Genomic DNA, 22,006 nt, shown 5'->3' on the forward strand with positions numbered 1-22,006 from the left:
CTTTTGCACTGAAGAAGGAAATGGCAAAACACTCTAGTATCTTTGCCAAGAAAGCCCCATGGACAGTATTGCTGTACTATGGTCCATGGTGTCATGAAGAGTCAGACACAATTAAATGACTTTAGAACAACATCAAATATTAACCATTAGATTATGAGCTCCTCAAGGTGAGAGTCTTTCTTTGTATCCCCAAATAGACAGGGAAGGGGCACAATGGATAGAGATCTGGGCCTGGAATCAGGAAGACCTAAGCCCAAATCCTGCCTCAGACACTTACTAGCTGTGTGACCCTGGACACATCATTTAATCTCTATTTGCCTCAGTTTCCTCAACTATAAAATGGGGATAATAATAGCCCATACCTGACAGGGTTATTATGAGGATCGAATCAAATAATGTTTGTGAAGTGCCTGGCACATAGTAGGCACTACATAAATGCTGACATCATTATTACTATTAGCCCCAGCACTTAGCACTGTGTACAGTGCATAGTAGGTGCTTACTAACTGCCTGAGCTCAACTCAGTTCTCTAACCCAAGAGTCTGAGACTGGGCTGTTGGATAGTCATGGAGAAAAGCCATGAGATGAAACTCATCCAGTTTCATGGCTTCATATTTCAGCCCAGTTAGGATGATTGGATCATTCCTAAATAGGGGTTTTTAGCCTAAAATCAGACTTCCTATGTGCCTCCCATTTGACCTCCAGGTCTATATTTTGAATTTTCTTCAGGATATTTCTACCTGGACTCCCTCCACAATGTACAACCCTTTACAAACTTTCCAACGGGGAAGACTTTGGAAAGTATGCTATTGAAGACTCAGGAGGAGGAGATTTGGACGGAATAGATCTCATACAATTAACTGTGTGTTGCTAATTATCCTACAGTTTTCCTAAATCAAGAAAAGGCCAACAATGTCCTCAAGAGGACCCGGAGGGCTAATAGCCTATTTGAAGAGGTCAAGCAAGGAAATCTTGAGAGAGAATGTCTTGAAGAAACCTGTTCTTTTGAAGAAGCCAGAGAAGTCTTTGAAGACAAAGAAAAAACAGTAAGGATTAATGAGTTTAACTAAATTAATTAAATTGTATTCATTAAAGGATGAACTAAGGGGCAGCTAGGTGGCACAGTGGATAAAGCACCAGCCCTGGATTCAGGGGGACCTGAGTTCAACTCAGGCCTCAGACACTTGACACTTACTAGCTGTGTGACCCTGGGCAAATCACAACCCTCATTTCCCTGCAAAAACAAACAAATAAACAAACCAAAACCAAAAAAAGGAAGAACTAGTTCCTGCTCTAAGAGATTTTCAATACACTAAATTTGTGGGACAGGTTTGTTCGGGCCCCTCCTCACACATCTAATTTTTATTGTCTTTGCTGTTGTTCAGCCATTTACAGTCATGTCTGACTCTTTGTGACCCCATTTGGGGTTTTCTTTTTTTTTTTAATATATTTTTAATTTATAGAAGAAAACAAATAATTCCATAACATAGCATAATAAAAAGGTGATTGCACATGAAACTAAAAATCTATTATATACAACTTGATATTCCTTGGGGTTTTCTTAGCAAAGATACTGGAATGCTTTGCCATTTCTTTCTCCAGATCATTTGACAGATAAGGAAACTGAGGCAAACAAGGTTAAGTGACTTGCCCAGGGTCACACAGATAGAAAGTGTCTGAGGCTGGATTTGAACTCAGGGTGGTGAATCTTCCTGGCTTCAGACCTGACATGTTTCCAATTATTATTATTAATGATTGTGATACTATATGATAGTCTGTGCTTTTCTAACTTTTTAAATCTATTTTTCTTCCTCAGACAGAATTCTGGAATAAATATAGAGGTGAGTTACATTTTATCTTATCCTTACACGTGAAATAGATGAAAATACACATGTACATACACAGGAATGGAGTTTAACTTCAAACCAAAGTAACTCCATCTTGCTTTTAAGCAATTACTGCTTAGCCTTAGTTTGATGAAAAAGAAAAACAATATTGATCTGTGAAGAACACTCTCTGCTCAGTAGCCTATTAAACAGATATTTCTTAAATATAGTCAATCACCTATACCATATAGGCCATCCCAAAAGTCTTAATGCAGTTTTTAAATAGTTATTTAAGCTATTAAAAAAAAAACCCTTAAGACTGCACTAAGACTTTTGATTCACTATATGTCTATCTTATACATCACCTGTATCCTGTTTTAATTGTTTAAACCATATATCACCTTGTAGATCTCTCTTGCACTGAAAGGTAAAAACCAAGAAATCTGTTGACTACTGGTTGCATCTCAGATTTTTATTTCAGGTATCAGGCATAATGTGTGTGTGTGTGTGTGTGTGTACATATGTAAGTACGTATGTATGTATGTATGTATGAGCACTGGGCTTGGAATCAGGAAGACTCATCTTTGTGAGTTCAAATCTGGCCTCAGATACTAGCTGTGTGACCCTGGACAAGTCACTTAACCCTGTTTTCATCAGTTTCTTCATCTGTAAAATGAGCTGAAGAAGGAAATGGCAAACCACTCAAGTATCTTTGCTAAGAAAACCCCAAATGGGATTACAAAGAGTTGGACACTACTGAAATGACTGAACAATATGTGTATGTATTTGTGTGTGTGTGTGTGTGTATTTGTTCAGTCCTTCAGTCATGTCCAACTTCATGACCCCATGGACCATAGCATGCCCTTACTGTCTATGGGGTTTTCTTGGCAAAGATACTGGAATAGTTTGCTATTTCCTTCTCCAATGGATTAAGATAAACAGAGGCTAAGTGATTTGCCCAGGGTCACACAATTAATAGGTATCTGAAGCTGGATTTGAACTCAGGTGTTCCCGATTCCAGGCCCAGTACTCTATCCACTGAGTCATCTAGCTGCCTCTGTTGTTGTTTGATTGTTTGTCATGGGGTTTTCGTGTGTGTGTGTGTGTGTGTGTGTGTGTGTGTGTGTGTGTAAACATATACAAATATATGAAATCAGGCAACAACTTGAGGAAAGGGAAGAAATATACACCACCACCATGTTGGTGACCTAAGACAAAGTCTGTGATCCTGTGCTTGCTATCAATCAACATTTATCAAACTCCTACTATGTATGAGGCACTGTAAATACAAAGAGGGTGGGAAACAGTTTCTATCTTCAAAGAACTTACATTATAAGTGACTCCTTTAAGATTATACTGCAAATTAGTGACAAAGCCAACACCAGAACCAAAGCCTTCTGACCCCCATTCCAGTCTCTTCTATTTCACTTCACTAAATTCACCCCAACACTTCCAAACTCACTGTTTAGTCTTGGGTGACTCAGTGCCCATCTCTGGGTCTCAGTTTCTCAACTGGCAAAATGAAGTCACTGGCCTGGATGATCTCAAAGGTTCCATCTAGCTCTTACAATTTATGATCTATTTGGAAAGTAGAATGCCATTTGTTTTTTTATTGTTGTTTTTGTTGTTGTTGTTTTTGTTTTGTTTTGTTTTTTTGCGGGGCAATGAGGGTTAAGTGACTTGCCCAGGGTTACAACAGCTAGTAAATGTCAAGTGTCTGAGGTCGGATTTGAATGCAGGTCCTCCTGAATCCAGGGCCGGTGCTTTATCCATTGTGCCACCTAGCTGCCCCCCTAGAATGCCATTTGTAAAAGAATCCTAGAGACTCACTGCTAACACATAATGTACAGACATTACTCCCTTATGCCTAAGTGAGGCAATGGATAGAGCCCGAGACAAGGAGTCAGGAAGACTTGAATTCAAATCCTCTCTCAGACACTTATTAGTCGTGTAACCCTGGACAGATCACAACCTCTGCCTGCTTCAGTTTCCTCAACTGTAAGTAAAATGGGGGTAATAATAGCATCTATCTCCCAGGGTTGTTATAAGGATCGAATAAGATAATTCTTGTAAAGCATTTAGTACAGTGCCTGGTACATGGTAGTTGTTTAATAAATGCTCTTTGACTTCCTTTCTTCCCTTTCACCAAATCACACTGTTTTCCCACCTCTAAATAGCTTTACCTTTGTGGCTGTGTTTCCACATCAAAACCTCCCTTTGAAAAGAGCCCAGTTCAAGTCAGGTATCCCAATGACAGTCTACACATTGTCAATCCCATATCCAATGTGGGATACCAGGTAAGAACAAACACAGGGAATGCACTAACATGACAAGGTAAGAGCTTGATCCTAGGAATTAGTGGATGGGGCTCTGTTGGAAACAGTTAGCAAGGTCATTCGATTGTCTAAAAGTGATGTCATCAGCAAAGCCAAGGAGTTTCCATTAGGGATGATGGAAAACCTTTGCAAACTTTGGTTTCCAAGGCTTTTCTTTGCAGATGGTGACCAGTGTGAAAACAAGCCTTGTCAGAATCAAGGGCTCTGCAAAGATGGCCTTGGAGAATACACCTGCATATGTATGGAAGGCTATGAAGGCAAAAACTGCGAATTTTGTAAGTCCTATTTATCATAGTGTCTTAAAGACTGGTATTATCTAAACAGGAAAGAAGAATGAAGGAGAAGAGGTGAACAAGCAAGTCCTCAAATGCTATGTCTTTGAAATTGGCATTTTATATTGAACTCTTATCTCTATGAATGAACTATTGGGGCAGCTAGGTGGTGCAGTGGATAGAGAACTGGCCCTAAAGTCAAGAGGACCCGAGTTCAAATCTCACCTCAGACACTTACTAGCACTTAACACCAATTGCCTTAAACATCTGGGGCCATCTCTAGTTGTCCTATACATTATCTTGCCACGAGACCCAGATGACTCTGGAGGAGAGAGTGAGATTGGTGACCCCTTGCACAGCCCTCCCTCATTTAAATCCAATTCAGTGCAAGTCATGACATCACCATGATGTCATGGTCCTCTTCAAGAATGAAAGACAAACAACAACAATAGACTATTGGAGTGGGGAGGGGAAGAAAACTTACAAAGAGAAGGGAAAAGAGGGGAGAGGAAGTGAAACCCTGGAGGGGAGGGTATCGTATCAAATCAAAAACTCTGTTCAAAAATGTATTTTAGTGTTTCTTTCTATTGCTAAATAACAGAAAGAGATTATATATAGTCATCCCTTCCACATTATGACCTTCCCCATGGTGGTTTCAATATATAGCAAGTCACCATAAAAAATTAAATGGGAACTTGGGGGGAATTTTTCTGAAAGCTGCAGACAACACTCAAAGACCAACAGACAACATAGAAAAGGTTTAGAAATTCAGGAATACAAAATATGCATACAGTATTTTATAATATCAAAATATTTTATCTTTAATATAGATGGATATGGTATATATAAATCTATATATATAAATATAGATATACTGTAGATAAATAAAAATAATATAGATAATATATTTTATCTTTTAATAATTCAGACTTCTTCTCAGGTACAAAAAGAGAGCCAAAAATATTATAAGGATTTTTCAGATCATGGGGGCACTGTGTCCAAACCCCTGACCTCTAATTCCCAGGATGTGGGAGGGATAACTGTACTTTTAAGGAAATGTGAAATGATCCTAATTAAACAAAATAAGGAACTTGGGGGCATGGTTTTGTATGCATCAAGTATATCTCATTAAATATATGAATCACTTCTTGTCCTTTGGAGGTAGTCTAATTTTGGAAGAACTTTGAGACTATAGAACTATCAATCAATAAACACTCATAAGCATCTGCTGGGTGGCAGGCATTCTGCTAGGCACTGATTATACAGAGTCAAAAATTAAATAGTCCCTGCTCTGTAAGTAGCTTATATTTCATGGGGGAAACAATATACATTTAAATAAGTTTGTGTAAAATATTTACAAGGTAAATTTAGGGGGTTCCATACATACATACACACACACACACACACACACACACACACACATAACATTCATCTTACTTTTGTGGTCAGTGTCTTTATGGATTATAAACAAATATTGCCCCAATAATGAAACCTTCTGCTTTTCTGGCTAATAGACAGTATTAAGTTTAAGTCCTCAAAGCATACACGTAAGCAAAAACAAAACAAAATATCAAAAGGCATAAAATAAGCACAAAATTATTGTAGAAGGTCCCTAGTAGTCAGGGTAGGATTAGCAATGGGGCACAGCAAGGACATTAGACCTGAAGTCAAAAGACTCGTATTCAAGTCTGGGTTCTGCTATTTACCTTGGGCAAGTCACTTGATGTGTCTGCACCTTAGCTTCCCCATCTGTGAAATGAAGGAGTTGATCTAGCTGGTCTCCCAGGTCTCTTCCAGCTCTAAATTTATGATTCTATGGGCCTTCCACCCAGCACAGCAGAATGCTGTTAATGATGATGATGATGGTGGTGGTGCTGTGGGGCCTGGGGGTAGGGAAGAGGAGGAGGAGGAGGAGGAGGAGGAGGAGGAGGAGGAGGAGGAGGAGGAGGAGGAGGAGGAGGAGGAGGAGGAGGAGGAGGAGGAGTTTCTGGCTGATTAGAACTTCTGGGAGGGTAGACTTTTCAGAATTGGGGACCATGGGGGCACAACAGGGCTCCCCTTCTAGAAAAGTTGACGGTTCCCCTGGGGTGCTGAAGTGACCTGACTTTAGGCCACACTGTCACTTCCACAAAAATGTCTAACATGCTTCTCTCTTGGGCAGCAAAACTAACACTCTGCAGCTTGGATAATGGAGAGTGTGACCATTTCTGCAAAGAAGAAATGAGCACCGTGGTATGCAGCTGTGCTAGTGGTTACGTCCTGGGAGACGATGGCAAATCCTGTATCACCACAGGTAGGCAGTCATGTGCATCTATAAAACTGCAGGAGTCACTGGGCACGAAAGCATTCTTCTCTAGGAAAGCAAGAACCGCAGTAGAGACACAGGGAAGGGCCCTGGATTGAGAAAACCTGGGTTCAGATCCTGGCTCCAAATACTTACCATCTATGTGATCTTGGACAGATCGTTTAACTTCTCTAGTGTCCATTTCCTCCTCATCCTTGAAAATGAGGGGCTTGGGGGCAGCTAGGTGGCGCAGTGGATAGGGCACCAGCCCTGGATTCAGGAGGACCTGAGTTCAAATCTGGCCTCAGACACTTGACACTTACTAGCTGTGTGACCCTGGGCAAGTCACTTAACCCCAAATGCCACACACACACACACACACACATAATGAAAATGAAAATGAAGGGTTTGGAGCTGATGGTTTCAGAGTTCCCTCCCAGCTCTAAGTCTGAGAGGAGTGGAATGTGGGAACAGAGAGTAGAGTGGTGATTTTTATCAGCTGGGAGGTTCAGAAACATTCTCAAATGGTCAGGTAGGGTGATAAATGCACCCTACAACGTAGCTGTGAACTAAAAACATTCAAGTGGCAATCCCTCAGAAGGGTGAATACAAAAAATCCCTGAAGCAGGACGTAGAGGGCTGAAAAGAACAAATGTGAAAAGGAGAAAGCAATTAAAATGGTGAAGAGGTTTGGGGATGGGGTTAGAGCAGAATCCTTTGAAAGATGAGGGTTCAGACAGGATATTTGTTCAATATAACAGCTTGCTTCTACAACATGTAGCACTTTAAGGTTTGTAAGAAATTTTACAAGACTTGTTTCATTTGAATCCATGAGGAAGATGCATCCCCATTTTATGGATGTGGACTCTGTGAACATGAGAAATGAGGCAGGCCTCAAGCCCAAGTCCTCTTGATTCTCTGTCTAGCACTCAACCCACAAAATCATGGTGCCTCTCAAGAAATATAATTATAAAATCATGAATTAAGAGTGCAGATGGGATGAACATAGGCTTGTCCAACAAAGTCCTGGTTACTACAGCAAGAGGCCATTTCTTTTTTTTTCTTTTTTGCTCTGCATCTGTTTATTATAAGGTTTCCCATGTTTCAGCGTGAGCTATTTTTTTAATGTAAAACATTACCACATTAGTCATTTTGTACAAGAAAAAAATGAAAGAAAGAAAGTGGAAAATAGCATGCTTCAGTCTGTGTTCAATCAGTATCAGTTATTTCTTTGGAGGTGGATAGTATAGTTAATCATTGGTCCTTTGGGATTATCTTGGATCATTGTATTGCTGAGAATAGTTAAGCCATTCACAGTTCTTCATCAAACAATATTGCTGTCTCTGTGCACAACATTCTCCTGGTTCTGTTCACTTAACTGATGTATACATCAGTTCATATAAGTCTTTCCAGGAAGAGGCCATTTCTTGAAGTTTGGGAGTCCTCCATTTTTTTTTGGAAACAAAAGGACACTTTACATTATGAGCAGTAAAGATTGGCAAATCACTTCACCTGCCCCAGACAATTTCCCCAATCTGTAAAAAGGGAATGTTAACACATGGTGTCTGTGTATCTCACAGAGACACCATGAGAAAAAAAAAACCACTTTGTCAAAATACTATGGGGGCAGCTAGGTGGTGCAGTAGATGAGGCACCAGCCCTGGATTCAGTAGTTCAAGTCCAGCCTCAGACACTTAACACTTACTAGCTGTGTGACCCTGGGCAAGTCACTTAACCCCCATAACCAAAACAAAACAAAAAAAAACACACTATGTAAATTTAAGCAAGAATTGTAATTACTGTTTTTCTGAGAGGCAGTGCAAACTGAAACATAAACAGGTTCAATGATGGCATAAATTAATTCATTAATTATAGAGCCATGTTGCTATGATCTGGTAACACTGGGCATTGAGATTCCTGTAGAGAAATGGCATTGTGTTAATAAGCTCTGGCCTAAACACCAATACAGCATCCGGGATAGAGTTAGAAAAAAATACTTGTGGGAGAAAATGTGATTTGATCAATGTTGTAACTCCCTGTCAGGCCATTGAAAAGAAAAAAATGATAGCCTCTACCCTCAAAGAGCTTACAACCTAATGGGGGAAGACGACACACACACACAAAAACTCAGGCTAACTGAAAGCATCCTTGGTACCAGTCCAATACAAGATGATGGGGATGATATGAACCACATCCTCTTCCCACATAATTTTGATCTCCTCCATAATGCTGTTCTATACAGTTTATGAATATTAAATATTGTAGCATCTATTAAAATGTTGCCCTCAAAAAAATGATAGATTTAAGACAGTTTATTAAGGGTAATGAAGTTGCTTTAAGCCAGACTTGTCAAACACACAGCTTACACAACACTCCCAAGTGTAGCCCAAACCAGACTGAAATATTAAGGTTAACAAAATAAGCAAAAATACAACAGAACATAGATAATGTTTTTATGTGATTTTCCTAGTCAATGTGCAACAGACAAAGATCCTAATGTATGGCTTAGTGGGCTGCTTTCTATTTGAGTTTGACACCACTGTTTTAGGCAGCATCCTTACCTTCTTGGGGAAGAATGCAGCCATGCCATCCCACACTATATCCCTCAACACTAAGGTTAGGGCCCAAATTCTTCCTGGAAATCCTTCTTGACCTAGAACTGAATGATAGTTAAAAAAGTTATCACTTCACACCTGTCCCCACTACAGTAACTCAGTATTGGACTGGTGGAGCCTTGGTGGATATCTGGGATAAACCCTTGCCCTGATTTCTACTTCTTCTCTTTATCCTCTTCTTGTCCCTTTCCCTCTCCTTCCTCCTCTTCTCTCTTGTTCTTGTCTGTGTCTCTACCTGTCTTCTCCTTCCTCCCTCCCTCCCTTCACTGACATGTAGGACTGGAATATATTCCTACTGCCTTTTAGTATTTCAAGGGTCTGGAAATTGGTCCTTGTGAACATTCTTTATGATATGGTTGTTGTTGTTCATTTGTATCTGTTGTTGTCTGATTCTTCCTGAACCCACTTGGGGTTTTCTTGGCAGAGATACTGGAGTGGTTTTCCATTTCCTTCTCCAGTATATTTTACAGGTGAGGAAACTGAGGCAAAAAAAAGGTGAAATTACTTGTCCAGGGTCACACAGCTAGTAAATTTCTGAGGCCAGACTTGAATTCAGGAACACAGGTCTTCCTGATGCCAGGCTCTATCCTCTATGCCAACACCTGAAAACTCACTATAGCTGGGAAAACAATCATAACCCTGCAGCTAACTTGATGCTTAACTTCATTTAACTTCACTAGACTGGTCCTAAGATAAGACAGGTAATCTGTCCTAATATTTGTGTTACTCCTAGCTTTTCCAGCTTGGAAGGACTTATTAGCAAGAAGCTATACTCAGCGAGGTGGTACAAGGGGTAATTGAAGTGGACTTGAAGTCAGAAAGACCTGAATTCAAATTCCTCCACAAATTCTTAGTAGCTATGTGGCCCCTGGGCAGGTCATTTAACCATTCCTAGCCTCAGTTTCCTTTTCTATAATATGGGGATAATGATAATACTTAAGTCATAGGATTGTTGTGAGGTTCTAACATATGTGTAGCACTTTGCAAAATCTGGGAGTGCTGGGGGCAGCTAGGTGGCGCAGTGGATAAAGCACTGGCCTTGGATTCAGGAGTACCTGAGTTCAAATCCAGCCTCAGACACTTGACACTTAACTAGCTGTGTGACCCTGGGCAAGTCACTTAACCCCCATTGCCCTGCAAAAATTAAAAACCAAAACCAAAACAAACAAACAAAAAAAAAAATCTGGGAGTGCTACTTAAGTTCTAGCTCTTATTATTAGCTAGCCAAGTCTCTGGAGAACCATTCCACAATGAGGTAACAGAGTGGAACTTCAGTGAGGACATTTTTATTATTTGATGTATATACTAAATAAAGTTTCCTGTTCTCTAGTATTAATTTTTAAAAGTAAATAATTTTCTATTTCTTTCTCTCCTAACAACCCGCTTTTTGGTTCTGTATAATTGAATTTTCCCCCTAGGGAATTATCCAAAAATAGTCAGGAGAAAGGAGGAGAAGCAAAAGACTTGGATAATGAACCCCAGGAGCACCTAGAGTCCTGGGCCTAGAGTCAGGAATACTCTTCTTCCTGACTTCAAATCTGGTTTCAGACATTTACTATCTGCGTGGCCTTGGGAAAGTCACTTAACCCTGTTTGCCTCAATTTCCTCATCTGTAAAATGAGCTGGAGAAATAAATGGCAAAACCACTCCACTATCTTTGCCAACAAAACCCCAAACAGGACAGAAAGCATTGAACAGCAACAATCAACCCCAGAATAACTAGATCTAAGAATGAATTCATACCTAATTGTAAAGCTGTCTGAGACTTTCCCTTTGAAAGTCAAGAAATAGATAGGATCACTGCAATATTCTCCAAAGCTAACTCTGTGAAGTAACAAAGGCATTGGTCGTGTCATTTGGGGCCATTTTCAGATATCAGGTATTTTCCTTTTTTCTTTCAGAACCCTTTCCATGTGGAAAATATACAGTGGAAAGAAGGAAGAGGTCAGCTATAGAACCCGACATGGAACGTATCTCTTCTTCATCCTTAAAGGAGAGTTTACCTGCACATTTGGAGACAGAGACCCTGGGTCCCACAAAGGATCCTTTAAATGGGCTCTTCCCAAATTACACAGAAACTGAAGACGATGGAAATGATTTCATAAGGATCGTTGGCGGAAGAGATTGCAATGACGGAGAGTGTCCATGGCAGGTAATTGTGGTTTGTACTCATGCTAAGTCAGAAATATAGTTTGATACCTCTCAGTTCCACGAAGTCATTTTTTTAAAAGTCCCCGTGAATATTTATTACCACCTAAGCTCTCCTTATCCTTGTGACAAGTGTTGACCAAAGAGAACTGTTGTCCTAAGTTGATTTCACCTTGTAAAATAAGGTAATATGATGGAAATAGAAGAATGTTAAATTTGTTCCCAGAAGACCCCCATCTGGGCCTCAGTTTCCTATTCTGTAAAATCAGAGGATTAATCTAGGTGGCCTCTTCTACAGTCCCATCTAGTTCTAAATCTGAGATCCTATAATCTAAAAATTTTCTATCTTAGCCAAACACTGACAGGGGCACACACATGGACCAAAGACAAGAGAATAGAAACATTCATGCAAATACTTGTAGGTGTAGCCTAAAAAATGCAGGGTTCTGTATTTGTTTCTTGGTCTAACATTGGTACCATGTCTTTGGAAGGCAATACTGTTGTTGTTTAGTCATTTCAGTTGTGTCTGATTCTTTGTGACCCCATTTTGGGTTTTCTTGGCAGAGATACTGGAGTGGTTTGCTATTTCCTTCTCCAGCTCATTTTATACATGAGGAAATTGAGGCAAACAGGGTTAAATGACTTGCCCAGGATCACACAGCCAGTAAGTGTCTGAGACTGGATTTGAACTCAGGAAAATTTCTAGCCCAGCGCTTAATCCAGTGTGTTAGAAGGCAATAATTTAATGGGAAAAGGGGGTTATAAGAATACAAAAGGCTGGGGGCAGCTAGGTGGCACAGTGGATAAAGCACTGGTCCTGGATTCAGGAGGACCCGAGTTCAAATCTGACAACTGTAAAGTTGCTATCTGTAAGGGGCTAAAATTCTAGCTAGACTGTCTAAAAATCTAATGAGTGGTCACCATAAATTATAAGCTTTAGCAAGAGTTTAGACTTTTAAATATTTATTAAAGGGCATTAGGATCTAATAATCAGAGAGAAAGGTAAAAATCTAACTATTTCTAAGAGACCCTAGCATCTGACTTGCCATCACAAGGTCAGGAACCAAAAGGACCCAACACTTCCTTCCTCCTCCCAGAAGCCCCCTCTCCAACAGGAAACAGGGCTATCCACGCACACAGCCCCAAGCTAATTGGCTGGTAGCTTTGATTGAGAAGTCTAACAGGCGGCTCTACAGAGACAAGTTCCTAGATGCTAAAGCCACATGGCTTGTAAATCACATGCTTTCTCCTCATGACAGAGCCTCCCTACAGCATCTCTCCGGTAGGGGGTGCCAAATCAACTCTCACACCTCAGACACTTGACACTTACGAGATATGTGACCCTGGGCAAGTCACTTAACCCTCATTGCCCTGCAAAATAAAATAAAAAGAAAGAAAGAAAGAACTCATATTGATTGAACACAGACTGAAGCATGCTATTAAAAAAAAGAAAGACTACAAAAAGCCAATCCTCAAACCAATCGATTAATCAATAAGCATGTATTTAGGGCTTACTGTGTGCTAGGAATGATGCTAGTCTTTGAGGAAACAAAAACAAAAATGAAATAATCCCTTCCTTCAAAGAGTATTTTTATTCTGTTATAATGATTCTATCAGGAAAGATAAAATGCACCTAAATAAGTAGAGGTAAAATGGGGTGGGGTGTAGAAGGGATCACTTGAACAGAGTTTTGTAGGAAAACAAGGAATCCTAAGAGGTGGAGATGAGGTGAGAGTTCATTTAAAGCATAGGGTACAGCCAATGCAAATGCATGGAGATGGGAGATGGAAGTTGTGTAGGAGGAAAAGAAAGGTTAATTTGACTGGGTGACAGAATTTGGAAAGTGGAATATTGTAAAATGAGGTTGGAGAGGCAGAATGGAGCCAGGTTATGGAGGGCTTTCAAAGCTAAAAAGAGCAGCTTAAATCTGAGGGAGTCATAGATTGGAACTTGCCCCAAGGACAAAAGAAGGGGATGCTCATGGTTCTCCACTGGTTCTCTCACTGGTTTATTTCTCCTAGCCCACTTCCAGGAGGCATTCAAAAGGCTTGTTACATTTCATACTTCAAACAAAGAACTTCAGTTCCTGCCAAATTACCTGAGGCCACATTTGAACATCATCATAATAGATAAGAGCTAGCATTTATATAGCACCTACTATGTGCCAAGCATCATGCCAAGGGCTTTACAAATATTATCTCATTTGATCCTAACAACAACCCTGGGAAGTAGGTGCTATTATTATCCCTATTTTACAGATGAGGAAACTGAGGCAAAGACAGATTTAAGTTATTGTCCAAGGTCACATAACTAGTAACTGTCTGAGGTGGGATTTGAAATTAGGTCCTCTTAATCCCAGCTCAGCACTCTATCCACTGCACCACCTAGTTGCAGGCATACATTGAAAGCATCATGATAAACAGTAACATTCAAAATAACAATAATAATTATCCCATCTTCATGGGTAAGCATCTCAAAGTACTATTTGCATCATTATATGAATTAGGGGGGCAGCTAGGTGGCAGAGTGGATAAAGCACCAGCCTTGGATTCAGGAGAACCTAAAGTCAAATCTGGCCTCAGACATTTGACACTTACTAGCTGTGTGACCCTGGGCAAGTCACTTAACCCTCATTGCTCCACAAACAAAGCAAAAACAAAAAGATAAGAGAGAACATTACATGAATTAAATATAGCACAATTCAAAGTTTGTGTGGACCAGCTGGTTCATTAACTAAATTACTAAATTATATGGAGGACATATCAGGTATACACATACACATACACATCCAAAGTAAGAAACTACCCAGAGTAAGCAAGCAACTTAGCATAAACAGCATAGTTAGCAGCAAATGGTACTGAAAGGAAACAGAGCTTCTGGGTCTCTAGAATAACCATCCATGCATCATTGTTAGTGTTTTAGTAAATAAACATAAACATCAAAAGGATGCATTGCTAATAGTCAAATATAGCCACAGTCTAAACATAGAACCAGCATGCAAGCAAATAAATATTAACATCACAATAGCAATAAAATATAAATAAGAAAACTCATAATAATCGACACACTTATCAACAGATGCAAATATATTCATTTTCATGTAGAGCATATATTACCTGCATAAGCATCAGTGTTGTCATCTGGCATATGTATAACCAATTTTCCAGGCCCACCCCGGATATAAAATCTTAAGTTAGTCTGGCTCTTTGGGGACCTGCTGACCTTTCAATAACTCTACCTGGGCTGATGGATAGCATGTGGGTGAGACAGATCCACATCCACATCCATATCCTCATCCTCATCCTTCATTCCCAAACCTGAACTTATAAATGGTCTGGGATAGCTATCAATTTTTTAAAACACTATTTATAGGGCAGCTAGGTGGCGCAGTGGATAAAGCACCAGCCCTGGAGTCAGGAGGACCTGAGTTCAAAGCCAGCCTCAGACACTTGACATGTACTAGCTGTGTGACCCTGGGCAAGTCACTTAACCCCAGGTGCCTCACAAAAAAACAAAACAAAACAAAAAAAGCCCACTATATATAGATTGCCTTGAGGTCTCCACAGCTGAAGGAATAACCAGGAAAAAGATAAAATGAGCTCTAGCAGTTCAGAGGACTGTGGCTGGGGAAATAAGGAAAGCCTTCATAGGAAAGTTAGCATTGAAGCTGGGCCTTGAAGATTTCAATAGGTGGAGCTTTGGAAGGTCTGGTGAGAGAAGACTGTCCAGGCAGAAAGAACAAGAGCAAAATCACGGAGAGGAGATTGTGACTTAAATTTTCTGAAATTCACTTATTTAGCAAGTTTTGATTTTTATTATTGCTTTTACTATTCTGTGATTTTTGTATATCAGACTGTGTTTTAGGTAACAGTGGTGTTTGGGGAAGGATGTTATTATCTGTGTTCACCATTTCAGAGGACAAGCAGAAAGCAAACTTTTTAATTGGAAGGGAAAGGAAGAAAAGGAAAGATGTGATAGAAACATTTATTAATGGTGTTAACAGTTGCTTAATCTCATAATCATGGTTCAATGCTAACAGCCTTATAATTTCCATCAGAAAACAATTCTCATCAGGTAGACATTTTGCCAGTTTAATGTTTTGAAGAATTTCATTACTTCCATTTTTCAGGAGAGAAAGTATTGTCAAATTTTTGGAAAGATGGTCCTTATGTAGGTCAGATTATGAGTTAATAGATAACTTTTTTTAAAAGTTCTATGCTTACCTATGCTTGTTGGTTACAAGTTGTTTTTTCCTCTCAGTTTTTAATTGTACAGAAAAGGGTTGTTGTTCCCCCCCACACACCCCACCCCCTGCCCCCTCGCCCGGGAGAGGGATAGAACAGATAAGTGATACTGAAACCAAAAAAGGACCTTTGCAACTTTTTTTTTTAATTAACAAAAGTGAACAGAAGGTAGTTCAGAAGGAAGCACAAACAGGACGGTTTTGAAAGTAACATGTAAAATTTACTTATGTACTTAAGAAAAAACACAATATGAAAAGAAGATTAAGTTTAATCCACAATCCTGTGTGTGTGTGTGTGTGTGTATGAAAACATTCCTGGGCGGTGGTGAGAGGGGTGGGGGGGTGGGGGAAGAGTGTTCAGAATTTAAAAATCAAATTTTTAAAAAGTTGCTAGCTGGACTCTAGTAATTAAAGACTTTCATTGTTTGCATTTTCAAAGCATTATATAATGATTTATTCATTTATTCACACAGAATTAACATGGATCTATGATAATGGTTGCAATATCCCAAAACACTCAGTGGCAAATGGCTAAAGTAGTAGAGCGAAGATTACAGTCCTGTCTCCACAGTTTGCCAGCTATGTGACATGGGACAAATCACTTAAAACTCTACCTCAGTTTGGGGCAGCTAGGTGGCGCAGTGGATAAAGCACCAGCCTTGGATTCAGGAGGAACTGAGTTCAATTCCAACCTCAGACACTTGACACTTGACACTTGGTCACTTGTGTGACCCTGGGCAAGTCACTTAACCCCCATTGCCTTGCCAAAAAAAAAAACCAAACAAACAAAAAACCCAACTCTATTTCAGTTTTCTCATCCTGAAAATGGGGGTGATAATACTTGCCCTGTTTCTTGGGGTTCTTGTAATGACTTTGTAAATTATAAAGCACTATGGAAACATGAAAGATTAGCCTTCTGATAAAGAAAGTTTGATTTAAAACTAAACTGGCACTAAACCAGAGCCAGGCTTTGGCAAAACTATGAGATGATTGAAGTTTGTATTTGATGCCCATGATGCTGAGAACATATTAATTAAGTAGAAAAAAAAAAGTCCCTACTCTTCACATAACAAGCATATTCTAAAGGCAAGCTTCACTCAGGAAGGTTTGGGGTAAAGTATTCAGATCAGTATAATAAACTAACACAGGAAACCATTTTGAGTTCTGCCATCAGGAAAAAGCCCAATAAAAGTGACATTTTAGGCATGGTACATGCCTGTTTAATGGATTAGAACAGGAAGGTGACAGGAATCAGGGAGGCTAATGAGAAAGTGATGGCAATAATGTGGGATGGAATTAGGATCAAAATGATCATGAGTCATCCCAAAAGAATTACAAAACTCAGTGACTCAGTTTCCCAAGTTTTATTGCAATACTGTGAGTGAACACAGGGAGAGAACCAGAAAAGTGGAAAGGTATCTCTCAAATAGGGAAAGAAAAGATAGTTATATTTATAGTATGGATAAATTGATTATCAGTCTCATTATTATAATCTCCACTTTAGGGAGGGAGGTACAGGGGAGGTCTTATCCTAATTTGGAGTTCCTGGGGGCTTAAGCCAATCCTTGAGGCAGGTACCTTTTTCCAAGGAGGTGTGTTTTTGAGGTTTACGTGTCATAAGGTGAATCTGGGGACAAATTTGGCCTTTTCTGCATGTCACCTTTTGATTCCCATGCCTAGTTTCAAAATATCTTCATAGAAATTCTATGCCCTATCAGTGTATCATTGTTATAGTTAAGGTCTCTCTGACCTGCCTCTTTATGTTCTTGTTATGGGTGCTGATTAATGTGGGACTTGTATTAATGAAGACTCAAGTCTTAAGTTATCCATTAACTGGGGTCTGAATCCCTTTTAGAGCTAATATCTAAATTAGAGCTTGGGTCTTAGGTTTTTCTGTTAACCCCTTTTTTGCCTCCTATATCAATAATAGTCCAGATGTGAAGTGATTAGAGTCTAGACTTAGATTAGAATCCCTGGATATCAGAGTGGCAAGGACCTTCATAGGCCACCTACAACAGCCCACAACTGAATAGGACACCCCTGCTCATCCTCAACCCTTGAGGACCTTTATCATAAACAAAGGAACCAATAGACTTTGGCACCCTCAATTCACTACCTGCCCCAAACTTGTTTCAAACCATCTGTGATTTCTTTATTGAATTATTTTTTAAATTAAAAAAAAAATCCCTGTGATTTCTTCAATATGAAGATTACAACCTCTCTACCCCATATGACTTTATTAATACAAGTTAATCAATCAATAAACATTTGTTAAGTGTCTATTATGTGCCAGGTACTAAGAGCTGGTGTGCTAAGCAGATAGACAAAGTTCAGCCAGAGCTGCCTCTGTGTTTCTGTTTCTGTTGTTTTTTTTTTTAATGAACAGTGATGATTTTGTTTTCAGAAGCAAACATGAAATGGTACCTGCCCTCAAGGAGTTTATATTCTATTCTAATTTTTAGATAAAATGTTATTGAAGCCTTTTGTTTTTACATCACAAGAATCTCTGGATATATGCCTTTGAATCTAACAAACCTGCTGTGTATTTCCCAGTTACAAATTAAAACAGCTAAATGAAACCAACTCACTTGGAGATTTCATCTGACATTGCAACCATGCAGTGTCTTCTGGTCTTCCCCCTCTCCAATAAAAGGAAAAAGTTCCAACCTTCTCTTTGAATATTCATTTTGAAATTCATGATCCTCTCTTGTAGGCTCTTCTCATAGATGAGAACAAAGAAGGCTTCTGTGGTGGTACAATATTGAATGAATACTATATCCTTTCTGCTGCTCACTGCATGTACCCATTGAAGAGGTTCCAAGTGTTGGTAGGTAAGTGACTACAATTCATGGATCATCTCAACGACTGAAGGAAATATGAGGAACGGCCATAAATAATTCATGGTGAATGTCTTTCTTTCCTTTTTTTTTTTTTTTTTGGTGAGGCAATTGGGGTTAAGTGACTTGCCCAGGGTCACACAGCTAGTAAGTGTTAAGTGTTTGAGGCCAGATTTGAACTCAGGTCCTCCTGACTCCAGGGCCAGTGCTCTATCCACTGAGCCACCTAGCTGCTCTGCAAATGTCTTTCTAATCCAATGAGTACTAATAAAGGGCCTACTGTGTGCAAGACATCAGGCCCTCAAGGAGCTTACATTCTACAGGGGAGTGATAGGAAGAGAAGGGGGAGAGTAAAGGGAGGTGGGAATTGCTTTCCATGACCAATTCTTATATCTTTTTCAGGAATATTTTTCCCTTGTTGGCTCTCATATTTGCACGGTTCCAAAGTACCACCTTCATGTAGGAAAAATAATCAAATATATGTTAGTATGAGAGATTGCATAGCATAGTGGATAGAGAATTGGCCTTTGACACAAACACCACCATTGTCACCTCTCCTTGTTCCAGGAAACTATCTGCGACTATAACTCACATAGGTTTGCTGATCTGTATCAGATAGAGTTTCCACACAAAATGTTCCCCACATGATCAACCCCCAAAAATGTATCTATGTCCATATGCATGTATCTACATATATACACTTGCATGTATACATGCCCTGAGGCATGTACATACATGTACTATTTCTTTAATGTGATTCTTTAAAAACAAAACCACAGATCAGAAAGAATTCTTCAGATGAAAAGATCCAGAAAAGGGCTTTGGGAACTCTTGTACTACTTCTGTTGGAATCTAGAAATCCAGCCACCCAAACCATAGTGTGGCCCACATGCTTGCTCACTTGGGTTTTCTCTGTCTCTGTCTCTGTCTTTGTCATAACTGTCTCTGTCTCTTTCTCTGTGACTATCTCTCCCTTTCATTCCCTCATCTTTCTCCTCCCCTCTCCTCTTCTTTCCCCTGTACTCCTTCTCCCTATCCTTTCCTGTCCCCTCCCATCCTCTTCTGTCTATCTGTCTATCTCTTAGTGTGTCTGTCTCTCTGTGTCTGTTTCTCTGTCACTCACTCACATATTCAACATCACTTCACAAGTGGGCATTCAAATTTGAAGCTAACTCCAAAGCAACTCATTTACTTTCACTTATAACAGCTTACATACACGAAGTGTTTCCTGGTTTACCAGAGGCAGTGCTGTATAGTGGTTAGAGGACCATCCTCAGAGTCAGGAAGTCCCACCTTTGACATATTACTATGTGACCCTGCACAAGTCATCTAAACTCCCAATGGCCCCAGACACCTCTGCAATACTAGAAGTGACTTCCCCATCCTGGGATTTCTCCATATAGATGAAATCATGGGTCTAGACTAACATAAGTGAGTAGAGTTGAGGTGGAAGTATTGTCATGAAATACTTTCCTAATAACCCTGAGAATTATGCAATTATTACTTATATCTTACAGATGAGGAAATGGAGATTTAGGAACTTACCCACAGTGGCACAACTAAAAAGCTTTGGAGTCCATGCTTAAAATCCAGATCATCTGATTCTGAGTACATGGCTTAGTCTATTTCTCTACCTTGTCTTTCAAATATTATTCTCATCTACTTTCATAATCAATTAGCAGGTCCTTATTAAATACCAACTACGCATCTAGCTCTAAGAAAATGTGATCACCCCCTGCCTATTTTCTAGACAAAATGAAATTAAAAGGCCAGTGCCAGACAATTAGAAGGGTGGAGAAAGGGTGGGACTGGACAAAGGACAGGGGAGAGAGGAAAAGTAAGGAGGCTGGATAATTTACAAACTTCCCAACTCATTTTCAGTTATCAAGAATTGGTAGAGGTTTGAGATTCATCTTTGGTTGTTCATTGGTTTTTGTTTGTTTTATTTATGTGGAGGTTGGGGATTCTTTGAGACTGGGCACTCCATCTCACTCAGGCTACATAGACAACAGTCACCTGTGGCTCAATTCCAGTATTGGTTGGCATGGAAACCTTGACCTGTTCCATTTTTCTGACCTGGGACAGTTTGTTCCTCCTTAGGCTGTGAGCCCCTTGAGAATAAGGAGTCTTTTGTCATTCTTTGTATACCCAGTGCTTAGCAACAGTACCTAGCACACAAGAGACAATTAATAAATGTTGGCTGAGCGCGTAGCTAGGTGGCGCAGTGGATAGAGAACTGGCCCTGGATTGAGGAGGACCTGAGTTCAAATCCGACCTCAGACACATGGCACTTACCAGCTGTGTGACCCTGGGCAAGTCACTTAACCCTCATTGCCCTGCAAAAACAAACAAACAAACAAATAAATAAATAAATGGATGGATGGATGGATGGATGAATGGATGGATGGATGGATGAAATGTTGACTGACTGACTGACTGACTAACTGGGGACCCTCCCTGTGATCCACCAGTCTCAGCTGCCCCAGGAACAAGAATTACAGGAATGGATCACCATATCTGACTAGTTCCTAGTTTGTTTAGATAAAACTGCCTCTTCTATTAAAAGACTGTCAACTCTGTAGCCCTAGGCAGTAGGGTATCTCTGTAAATAATAATAACAATAACCACACTAGCTAGCATTTATATAGTACTTTTACTAAAATATATATTTGGGGGGACATCTAGGTGATGCAGTGGATAGAGCACCAGCCCTGGAGTCAGGAGGACCTGAGTTCAAATCTGGCCTCAGACACTTGACACTTACTAGCTATATGACCTTGATCAAGTCACTTAACCCTCAATGCCCAACTTAAAAAAAAATTTTTTTAATTAAAAAAATTTTAAATATATATATATTTAAAATATAGTGCCCGTATACAGTGACTGGCACATAGTAGGTGCTATATAAATGCTTATTCCCTTCCCCACTTTAAAGTTTACAAATCGCTTTACATTTGGTCCTTGTAACAAACCTGCGAGCTAGGTGCTATTGTTACCTTCATTTTATAGATGAGGTTAAGAGACCTGCTTAGGATCACACAGCTAAAAAGTGTCTGCAGCAGGACTGAAATTCAGCTCTAGCCACTATACCAACTAGAGGCCAAAGTGAATCAATCAGTGAGCATTTCCTAAACACCAGCTGTGTACCAAGGACTATATACTCAGCATTGTGAGGAAGACAAAATAAATATAAGGTGGCATTATGGAATCTAGAACTAGAAGGAACCCTAATGATTATCTACTATAACCTTGGGGGCAGCTAGGTGGTATATTGGATAGAGTGCCAGGCCTGAAGTCAGGAAGACTCAACTTCATGAGTTCAGAACTGACTTTAGACACTTACTAGCTGTGGTACCCTCAGCATGTCACTTAACCCTCAGTTTCCTCATCTTTGCCAAGAAAACCCCAAATGGGATCTTGAAGTCAGACATGACTGAACAACAAT

At 39.8% G+C, this 22,006-nt stretch overlaps 1 protein-coding gene across 1 annotated transcript in view; it reads left to right on the forward strand.

The window, feature by feature from the left end:
* F10 (coagulation factor X) overlaps positions 1-22,006 on the forward strand; it is a 30,000-nt gene that overhangs the window by 6,116 nt on the left and 1,878 nt on the right. Inside the window, exons 2-7 of the mRNA XM_043990529.1 lie at positions 886-1,046; positions 1,817-1,841; positions 4,324-4,437; positions 6,596-6,727; positions 11,235-11,485; positions 18,438-18,555. Coding sequence (XP_043846464.1) covers positions 886-1,046; positions 1,817-1,841; positions 4,324-4,437; positions 6,596-6,727; positions 11,235-11,485; positions 18,438-18,555 — 801 coding nt within the window. The remainder of the gene's footprint in view (positions 1-885; positions 1,047-1,816; positions 1,842-4,323; positions 4,438-6,595; positions 6,728-11,234; positions 11,486-18,437; positions 18,556-22,006) is intronic.

This window comes from Dromiciops gliroides, chromosome 3 (assembly GCF_019393635.1).
Source record: "Dromiciops gliroides isolate mDroGli1 chromosome 3, mDroGli1.pri, whole genome shotgun sequence".
NCBI lineage: Eukaryota > Metazoa > Chordata > Mammalia > Microbiotheria > Microbiotheriidae > Dromiciops > Dromiciops gliroides.